Source organism: Benincasa hispida, chromosome 7 (genome assembly GCF_009727055.1).
Source record: "Benincasa hispida cultivar B227 chromosome 7, ASM972705v1, whole genome shotgun sequence".
Classification (NCBI taxonomy): domain Eukaryota; kingdom Viridiplantae; phylum Streptophyta; class Magnoliopsida; order Cucurbitales; family Cucurbitaceae; genus Benincasa; species Benincasa hispida.
In genome coordinates this window covers 12371620-12382308 of record NC_052355.1, presented here as the reverse complement: position 1 = coordinate 12382308, position 10689 = coordinate 12371620, and the positions used below count along the sequence as shown (strand labels likewise).

Below are 10689 nucleotides of genomic sequence, written 5' to 3'. Positions count from 1 at the left end.
AATGTTAGCCACGACAACATGGTGGAAGTGAGGTAGATGACTTTTGAGAGCATTTTGGTAATTTAAAAAATTATACAAATAACTAAACTAGGGAGAGAGAACCATTTTTTTAAATGTTGTTTTCAAGTGCTTAACTAAACTAACTTATTTTATAAACTCATTTTTTTTTTTCAAAAGCTACTTTCAGTGGTTTCAAAATACTTAAACTTTTATCATTTTTTTTTTCCAGAACTAAACACTTTAAATATTAAACCAAACAAACTCTTAAACTTTTAATTTGAAGACTTAAGATGTTAATAGTACGTGCATGTTGAATCAAAATTACATAAGTTTGGTTGAATTGACTACCATATATTAAATAACAAAACAATAAAAAGAATGCAAAATAATTATTTTTGGAGACTAAAGGCCTGTTAGAATCACATAGAAGAAATTGTTTTTCAAAAATCCATTTTCATTTAAACCTTTTTTTTTTTAATAAAAACTCCTTAAAAAAACACCAACTTTTTCTCAAAAGTATTTTTCTATACAAATTTGTTTAGTTTGTTACATATTAATGTTGGGTTGTATGTCCTAAAACTCGGAGTTTATAATATTAAACATATTCTATTATCAATAAAGATGTTATTGACATTTATTCGATTAAAATGTTGTTGAATATGTAAATTCTACTTATTATGACTAAATCCAATAAACTAATATCCATGGCTATTACGAACTTTATGTGGAGACATAAGGATGGATCAAGTTCGAGTAAATAACTAAAACGGTCTATAATATATGAATAATGTTGGGTATCTTATTCTTGTAACACTATCGGATGCGGTCCGCTTTGTAGATAGTACAAATGATGTGATCTTAATTCGTTCATGTGGAGACATGAGAAATTGAGGCGTCCTATGCAATGAGTTTGCATAAGATCGGACTAAGAAATAAGTCACTCTTACTTTATAACGTTATTTATTTGTTAAGACTGACTATTTCGAATATATGACTTAGGTAACTCGACCTTAATCCTGAGCTAACTATGAACTCCTATTTATTCAGGATTATCCTTAGAGTTATATAGGTGAGGGTTAGCTCAACAACACTGGCTCAATAAGCCTCCCATTTCAGGATAAGATTGGGTAGATAGCTAGGGACATAGGGTGCAAGACAGAATTTATACCTACCCAATTAAGGGATAGGAGAAAGGTTGTTCTCTTAAATACTGAATCTAGGTCTTGAACAAGAGGCCCCACTCTCTCATTAGCCCAAGAGAGATTCGATTTAGTGATTGGATCACAAGCCAATTGTTCATTAAATGATCAGTGGAACTTAAGAAGCAAGATATAATTTCAGGGGTAAAACAGCTTTTGACCCAGCCATTATTATGAACAACATGTGAATGGTCGACTTACTAATTATGGTTAAATCAAGTAGACAAAAATATATCTACAATGAGAATAGTGCAATTATCAAACTATAGTGGTGTGCCTCGGTAGTTAACGAATATTAACGAATATTGTTTAATTCGATCTAAAGAGTTTAGCCCATTAATCTCAAATCGTTGGAGCTCGTGATCTATAGGTCCATAAGGTCTCTCTACTAGCTTGTAAGGATTAGTGAATTAAGTGATTTTGAAATGTTCAAAATCAAAATTACGTTTTCAATTTGAAGTATTCAAATTGAATTTAGGGTTTAAATTTGAAATATTCAAATTCAAATTAGGATTTGCATAATTATATTCGATATAATTAAACGTTTAATTTATTGAAATTAAACGAAATTGGAGAGTTTAAAATATTTAAATGATGAATAGGATTCATGTTTAAATTTAGGTGTTTGATTAATTTAATATTTGATATTAAATTATTATTTAATTAATTAAAATCAAATTAATATTATCAAGTATTCAAATCAATTTTAGAAATTGAATTTTGAAATTGATTTAATTTTGAATTAAATCAAATTGAAAAGATAAATTTGGTTTAGTGGAGAAATCCACATTAAGTAGCTTTGTGACATCTTCTCTTTCAAACACTTATTCCACTTTCTTAATCCAAATTGAAGTGGCATTCAGCTTTTTAGATAAAAGCATGCATGTATGAGATATATAAAACACTTCAATTTTTCGAATTGAAAGAAGAGGAAGAAGCTGAATTTTCCAAAGGAAAAAATATTGATGCAGAAAAGTGTTTTCTGCTGAAACCTCTTTATCCCCTTCACAATTCACCTCAAATCAGAGTTCTACCATTCAAATTCAAATTCAACACTACTATAGATTTAAAGCTGAAATTTGTAGAGAACCGCTCGAATTTGAAAGATTCTCCAAAGATAATAGTTTTGAAACCCTTTTATTTGATAAAACAATGAATACATGTTTTTAGAATTCAAATTAAGTGTAATTAGAGTGTTTATTGATTTTGATTGCTTCGTTGCACGTTTCTACATTCCATCAATTAAAAATCACTTTACTAATGTCAAATAACTATAAAAGATGACTACAAAATCTAAACTAATAATTTCAAATAATAGTCGTCAAAGTTACAATTAAGATTTTATATCGTGTTGGATATGCAAACATTAATTGTTCTCTTACATTAATTATTTACTTTTGAATTCTATATACAAAATTGGTAAATAAAACACATTTAATTTTTAATATATTTAATATTTGTAACCACGAAACAAAATCTACGATCCAGACGAGTCAATACTGTAATACAACTTTCAATACAAGAGAAGAGGTTTATTATTTTAGGGTTTTACAATGGAAGAAACTGAAAACTCAAAGCTATGGCTTTATAGGAGAGTTGAGTAAACAACTAGTTCAAATGAGCTTAAGGTCATATCAGCCACTTATAGGTTGAGGTGAACACAAAATAACATGTTGAAATACAATATAACAGAATAGTGATTACTTGGGGGGAAAAAGGCTTCTGATTTGAAGTGAAAATGGATTTAGTAAGGTGTAAACTGTAGGCAGTCTCAAGCTGAGAAATTGAGGCTTATGAATGAAGCTCAACCTCCCTCTCCCTCTTCTCTATCAATTTTACGAAGTTGCGAACGATCGACATTCCCTCGTTCGTTATAATACTTTCGGGGTGAAACTGAACTCCCTGCAGAATTATTCAAACAACCAAATTTCAGAGATCCACCAATCACCGTATATTAGTTCATTTCTTGTTTGTGCTCAACAACCAAAATATAGATTCTATGTACTCGTATTTTGTCATCGTGTTTGTCGATAATGTTAATATCTCTTGTTTCGACCATTTCTGTACTTGTTTTCTTAGAAGTTAAGGGCATTAGTTCTACAATCTGTAGAAAAGATTTATATCCTTCTGTTTGAGTAAGGTTGTTTTCTTTTCTTGTTTTTTAATTTTTTAACAAAGGAAACCAAAACATTTGGTAATTATTTGTCAGTGTTCTAGAAAAATAAGGTTAAATTGTAAATTTTGTCCCTATGGTTTGGAGAAAGTCAGAATTTAGTCATTATGGTTTATAATTACAATTTAGTCCCTATTTACGAAGACTTTATCAAATATAAAGACTATTTATGAGGTTTTATCAAACTACAAGGAATAAATTCTACTTTTTAAAACCATAATGACTAAATTCTAATTAACAAGGACAAAATTTGCAATTTAACCTTTTAAAACCATAATGACTAAATTCTAACTAACAATCCCAAAATTTGCAATTTAACCCAAAAAAGAAAATAGGAATGTGTTTGTTGACCACTTCTCATTTCTGTACTTTCTTTTTACTTCTTTTTTGGAGCTTAACGATACTTTTTACACTTAAAAGGTAGCTTGAAGCTTCAATGAATAAGCAGGCTTTAATTGTTGATGAACAGGGGGAAGCAAATCTTACCTGTAAATGTCTGTATTTCTTGTGGCGAGCGGCCATTATCAATCCATCTTCGGTCCATGCTGTAACTTCCAGTTCATCAGAGGGAAAAGTTTCCTTGTCAATGACCAGGCTATGATATCGACCAGCAGTGAAAGGACTGATATATTTGCAAACAAAACACCATCAGTAAGGCTGACATCCTTCGATAACAAAACGTGATATGTTCAAAACCGATAAATGTGAAAAAACAAAATACAAAACCAATGTTAAGAACGTACTTTGATAACCCAGATAAAAGCCCTTCTTCACCCTTCTCATCATAGTAAACAGGAGAACTTTTTCCATGAACAACACCATAAGGGGAACGCACAATTTTCCCTGAGATGTCGTGAGGTCCATAATGTTAGGGCCATATCACGAAACAGAAAATAATGTCACCTCTTATTTCACACACTCAAAATTAATCAGGTTGGCTCATGCAAAAAAAATAGGGGGAACTAAAATTATTGGAAAAACACCTTTTTAGTCCTCGATTTTTTAAGAATAGGAGTGTTTAATCCCTGAATTTTCAAAGTGTACTTTTTTAGTCCCCAAGTTTTAGAATGGGTGAATTTGGTCTCTAATTTGTCATAATGTACTTTTTTAGCATCAAGTTTTAAGGATAGGCTTAAAAAGTCCTTGAAGTAATTTTTTAAAATTATTTTAAATAATTCTATGACAGAAACAAAAAAAAGACATTTTGAAAACTTAGGAATCCAATACAGATATTCTTAAAAATTCTAGGACTAAAAATGTACACCGTAAAAACTCAGATACTAAACCTACATTCTTTACTCAAGATTAAAAGGTAATTTTCCAAAATTATCAAAAGTAAACATGGTAACGACAGAGTCAGATGGAAAAAGTTTGCAAACTAGGATTAACCTCCAAAAGCCTCTCCAATGCACTGCAAACCCATGCATACGCCAAATAGAGGAACGGTAGGTCCAAGTTCCAAAACAGTTTGCAACGAGATCCCGGAATCCTGAGGTGCACCTGCAGAAGAGAACATTATAGAAGCAATGACAGTCTCAGACTATATTATTGACAATTTTCAGAAATTATATTATTGACAATTTTCAATGTGCATCCGACAGATAACTAGAGCAAATCCTAACCTGGCCCAGGGGATATTAGAATTCCTCGTGGGTTTTTCCTATAAGAATAACACGAAGTTCAAAACATTATAAATCATACAATACAAATCAGTACACTCGATGTCTTTGAAAAAGTCCCCCAAATTGAATGATGTAAAATGCATGCATAGGACAGTTATACCTTCGTAACTCATCCACAGTCAAATCATCATTTCGATAGACCTCAAAATGACATCCCAGCTCTCCCACATACTGCAAATTAGGGTCAAAGTATACAATATATTAAACTATAGTTTTTTTATCTCTACAGAATTACTCATTTGATACACCATTTTTTATAAGAGACATAAACTTTCGTTATTGAAGGACCTGCAAAAGCGGATGATAAATAAATCAACCAAAAAAGTCAAAAGGGATTATAGAAAGATCCTTCCAATAAGCAATTAAAAAAAAAGAAAGTACACTTTTGGTCCCTAAAAATGTTGTCTCGTGAACTTTGAGAAGTAGGCCTAAATGGTCAATGGTGTTAGCTTTCAAACTACATCAACGAAAAGCTAACATTTTTTTTTATTAATTATATAATATAACTATGTTTTATGTGACATTAGAAACTTCATTTTATACTTTTTATTGGTTACTTGGCAATTTAATTGTTCTTTTTATTACTCCCTCTCTCCTGATATTCTCCCTTTGCTCCTCCTTCCCCTCTGCTTCTACCCTTTTTCCTCTCTAGACTCTGACTTCCCCACTCGTTCTTTTATCTCTCTCTTTTTTCCCAAATCACCTTTGTGTTGCTCTTGAATGGCTGACCTAGACTCAAAGTTGTTTGATGGATTGAAGCATATAACAATGATGACACCAACTCAAGTTGAACAAATGGAAAAGCTAGCCCAAAGACACTGGCTAATTTGGCAATGTAGAAAAGATGATTGCAAACTTCTGAAGCTTTACCACAAAGAAGGCAAATGGAAGGAGGAGCACTATTGCTGGATATTTTTATTTCCCTTGAATAAGGTCCGTATTAAAGATTCCAAAAACAAAACTATAAAAAAATCTAGCCTTTTTGGAACTTGGCAATCCCAAATAGTGTTTATAAACATGACAATCAAGGGTGGATATCCTGTGTGTGGTAGGACAAATAGGAGTCACAGTTGTAACCAACCGAGTTACAAAGCTTCAAATTGTCCTGATTCTCCTCATTTTTCCCCTCGTCAAATGCCAAAACGACAAAAGATCTCATGGAAGAAACAAACTGAATTCAACATGGCTTGATGGCATCTTTCATTCAAGCCAACACCATCTCTTAAAAAATTCCCAATGCTTTCATCCACAGTCTGGGAGATGGACTTGTGACTCAGAAAATCAAGGGAAAAAAAAAAGGCTGGGATGTTAGAAATAACTAATTGAAGCCAATCAAGACTCTACAGAGGTAGTTTTGCACTTTTTTTTTTTTGCCCTTCTATTCTTTCATTTCTTTTCCCTCAATGAAAGTTGTTTCCATTAAAAAGAATGTATTTGTGCGCTTCTGTCTGTGGTGATTCTCCATTCAACCCTTTTGGGACCGAACTACAAAAGGAGATAGCCTCTCAGTTGCACCCAAAAAGCGTTGCAAGGTAGGCCATAGGGACGATTGTCAATGTTAAAATTCCAAAAAACTTTTAATGGAAGTCCACCATCTTGGGGCAGAGGAAATCGGGAAAAAGTAGATTAGAAAGCTAGAGAAAACTAATTGAACAAGACTTAATCTAACTCCTTTGAAGATGTAATTGCACTCAAAAATCTTTTTGAAACCGAAAACCAAAAGGAGATAACCTATGAGTTACCCCTTAAAGGCAATCCAAGGAAGACTGTAAGGAGTGTAGCAATTTTACAGTTCCACATTTCTGCTGTCAATATATTTGAGTCACTTAGATTAACACAATAGTAATACATTTGGAGACTTATTTTGATACTTGAAGAAGCTTCAAAGACTTCGGTATAGATGAAGATTTTTCTTAACTAACCAGATTCAAAGGTAAAGAATAAGGTGTCATCTGCGATTGCAGATGGGATGTTTGGAGATTATTGTTGTCATCCATAAAAACCTTCAACTAGACAATCAGCCAATGCTTTCTCCAGACTACGACCAAGACAAACGGCAGCAACAACAAGAGAGAGAGGGAGAGGGGTCTACTTGGTGGATGAAGAATCCCTTTTTCACCACTGATTCTACCTTTCAATTTGTTATTAATAGAGTTTTTAGAGTGTGGAGAGGGACCCTAATGAGATTTGGTCCCTTATGCTTTCTTTGTGGGTTTCGAAGTCAAAGGCTTTTTGTAACTATTCTATAGAAGTTATTTTGAATAGTTGGAGTCCCTTTTTTAGAGGATTCTCCTCCTCTTCTTTTGTTTCTTTTTTTTTTTACTGGGTTGGTTTTTGTTTGTCCTTGTATTCTTTCATTTTTTTCTCAATGAAAGTAGTTTTTCTCATCGAAAGAAAAAGGGAGGGAGAGGAACATGGGTTCAACATATTCATGGACGACCAGTTATTGACTATTGTGCACACACAACTTGCAAAGCAAAAATTAGAATAAGTATTAGCCACACTTAGTACTTTCAAAAATTAAAAAAAAAAAAAAAAAAATTAATTAAGTAAAGCTCTAACCTGACAAAGATTGTAGGTGAAGCTATCATAGTTGTCAATGAAAATTATTGGATTCTGGGTCTTGTTCAAACTTGAAGTCCTTGAAGTTGACTCATTGACTGAAATTGAGGCATTCAAGACAAATCTTTTTGGATTCTTGGCTGCTAAGCGAATATCTGCAAGAAAAGAAGTAAAGCAATAAAAACATATACATTACAGTCAGACTCAGAGATAACAACACGAGAGAACAATGAAAAAAATAATACCTGAGGGTGCAGATAGGCCAGTTCTACAGGTGACCTTTGATGTTTTAGAGAACAGCAAACGTTTGGGCAGACAAAAAGATGCAGAAGATGGTGTAATAGTAACCGCAACCATGTCGGACAAGAAAATGATGGTTTCTAACAGAACTGCATAGGCAGACAACATTAAGAAAAATTATTCAATGTGGTTATCCTTAAATGATATACCCTAATGACCATTACATTCAGGTTTGATACAAAGTTTTTAAATTCTCGCTCAAAAATTGTATCCAAAATAAGGGAAGCTAAAACACAAATGGAACATTTCCATTCCTTTTTCTCATTGGGACCTAAATCTCTCCTAGAAACTCATCTTCCAACTTCAAGACTCCACTTCCAATAGTTAAAAATTTCAAAATTATCATAAATGAGCAGAAACAGCTACAATCCTCCTAAAAAATTCCTTGAACAACACATAACATACATGAAACATCCACATATAGACTTCAAATTATATCTTCATTTGTTCTCTTCATGCCGATCAAATTCATAATTTAGCCAAAAGCATCCGTGTGTAGAATCCAATAAAACATCAAAACTGGGGAGGAACCACTAAAATTCCTTCACCAACATCACAATGTCATAAACTCTCAATTAAGAACATGGGCGAGGACTCTATTCAAGACCATAAATTACATTGGTCATATGACATACATGGCCCAAATTTTCTGCATAAACAAACACCGATAGCTGCTCCAGAAAAACGCCATTTACTTCACATACGCATTTTTTTTTCCTCAAAGTTGTCTAATAGCTCACCAAAAATTAACCATAAGCAATAAAGCAATGCAGAGTGTCGCGAGCTTGACAATGGGAATGAACATGTCAAAGTAATCAACCCCAAATTTTTTATTGAAATGTTTGGCGACAAAACACGTTTTGTTCTCAACATCTCCATATGGTTTCAATCTGAGTCGAACTACTCATTTACTACTAACAGGGTTGCAGCCAGAGGGTGATGGAACATGGACCAATATTTTTTTCCATTGGAGAGCCCCGTAATTTTTTTTAGAACTCAAGGACAGATGTACAACCTATAGAACAGATCCTGTTCAAGTAAGGTAGTGAGAGCCCCGTAATTTTGTTTCCATAGCCATCTCACACTCAAGACAAGACAAGGCCTCAAACAAAGCCAACCATTTTCAGTCAAGCCACATCAATGACTTAGGAACATTTCGGCTCTTCCCCAAGTATCTCAATACTTGCTTCCATAGACTCATCACATTGAACTTTAACCATTTTCACTAATCAGACTCACAATCTCACAAGAATGCACAATCCTATAGCATGCTGTCCAGACCATGCATTGATCTCAATAGCCACATGGAAATTCTCTCAACATAAACACCATTCCCAACGTCACATCCTTAATCATCACAAAAAAAAAAAAAAAAAAAAAAACGTCACTGGACATGCTATAATCACATAATCAATTTATAATGGCATTCAATTCAATCATGTTTATCAAGCAAGTCACACAAGACATACAAATATATAACAAACAGTAAACAGATTCAACAAGTGAGGACTACTCACGAAGCGCTCCGAATGTTCAAAACAAATGATTCCTAGACAAGAAGGGAAATTTCCAGATATTAAGCTCGAATAGGCTCAATCTCACAGATTTGATCTCTATGAACTATGGATAATAAAATCTGAGATCGCTCAGAGTGTGGGTTGCAAATCTGCGTGCCGCCTCTGCCCGAAGAAGTTCGTGCGTCTGATCGCTGGCTGGAGGTTCGCGTGGTCACGACCTGCCGCCGCCTATTCTACGGCTGTCCGTGGTCGCCGGCGGTGAAAACGCTGCCACGGCTGGGGTGTTTGGCGGCTGAACACAGGTGACAGAGAAGCGTAGGAAAAAAGTGGAGCGTTCGCCGGCTGTGAAGAAGTCGTTTTTCTTTCCTTTTTATTATTTTTTTAAAATTCTTTTTAGATCAGATGAAACTTTAAATTCATTTTTCTTTTCAGAAAAATAAATACTTGATGAAAAATTCAAAAATTCAAATTTTTAATTACTATCAACTTAACTCAATTAAATCTAAATTACTCATTTCACAATTCAAATTCCAACAAAAATAAATAAAAAAAAAAATCAATTTGAAGAGGAATTATCGAAATTCATCCACCAAAATGACAATTGACGATATTTTAAATTCGCAATTAAGTATTTGATTTAATATTTACATCAACATAAAATAAAAACTTCACAAAAATTAATTTGAATTCGAAGCTCAACCGGTTAAAACACATACGTTCCAATAAAAATAGATTTTTACGAATTAAATTAAAAATTAAAAAATACCTGGATTAAGTTTCTTCCCAATACAAAGCTTCTGCAGCACTGATTGATTGGTGAATGAAGGAGAAAGCTAAATAGAATTTCAATTAATGTGGAGATTTAATTACCAAAAAAAAAAAAAAAAAACCCGCCTCATAAATCAATAATTACCTTTTCTACCCACTTTTAATTAAGGGAGAATATTGCACCTTCTTTATGTGCATTTACAATTATACCCTCATATTTGAAATTATAATAATATTAAGCTTTCATTTCATAACTATTTATTGTTTTAAAAATTGTTTGTTTTTAAATTCATTTCTTATGGTTTTCATTTTAAACATTTTAATTCTTAATTAGATTCTAAAAGTAAAATAAGTTTTTTAAAAATTACTATTCTGTTAGTTTTCTTGAAAACACTTCTAAAAGTAAAAAAAAATTAGATAAAAATAATATTCATAAACTTCATTTTCAGAAATAAAATAAAAAATTCTCAAACTAATCCAAAATACTT

General features: G+C 32.7%; 1 protein-coding gene across 2 annotated transcripts; it reads right to left on the bottom strand.

Moving 5' to 3' along the window:
* Positions 1 to 2677: 2677 nt before the first annotated feature.
* Positions 2678 to 10322, bottom strand: LOC120082093 (anthranilate synthase beta subunit 2, chloroplastic-like). 2 transcript variants are annotated; one of them, XM_039037317.1, is made up of 9 exons: positions 10200 to 10322; positions 7862 to 8005; positions 7617 to 7771; positions 5155 to 5225; positions 4995 to 5032; positions 4762 to 4872; positions 4116 to 4215; positions 3859 to 3994; positions 2678 to 3101 (listed from the first exon to the last, which is right to left on the bottom strand). In XM_039037317.1, exons 2-9 carry the CDS (start codon positions 7971 to 7973, stop codon positions 2991 to 2993), a joined length of 834 nt encoding a protein of 277 aa, XP_038893245.1. In that variant the 5' UTR covers positions 7974 to 8005; positions 10200 to 10322; the 3' UTR covers positions 2678 to 2990. The 2 variants fall into 2 exon arrangements, with proteins under 2 accessions (XP_038893245.1, XP_038893244.1); XM_039037316.1 differs by lacking the exon at positions 10200 to 10322 and adding an exon at positions 9434 to 9816.
* Positions 10323 to 10689: the final 367 nt, after the last annotated feature.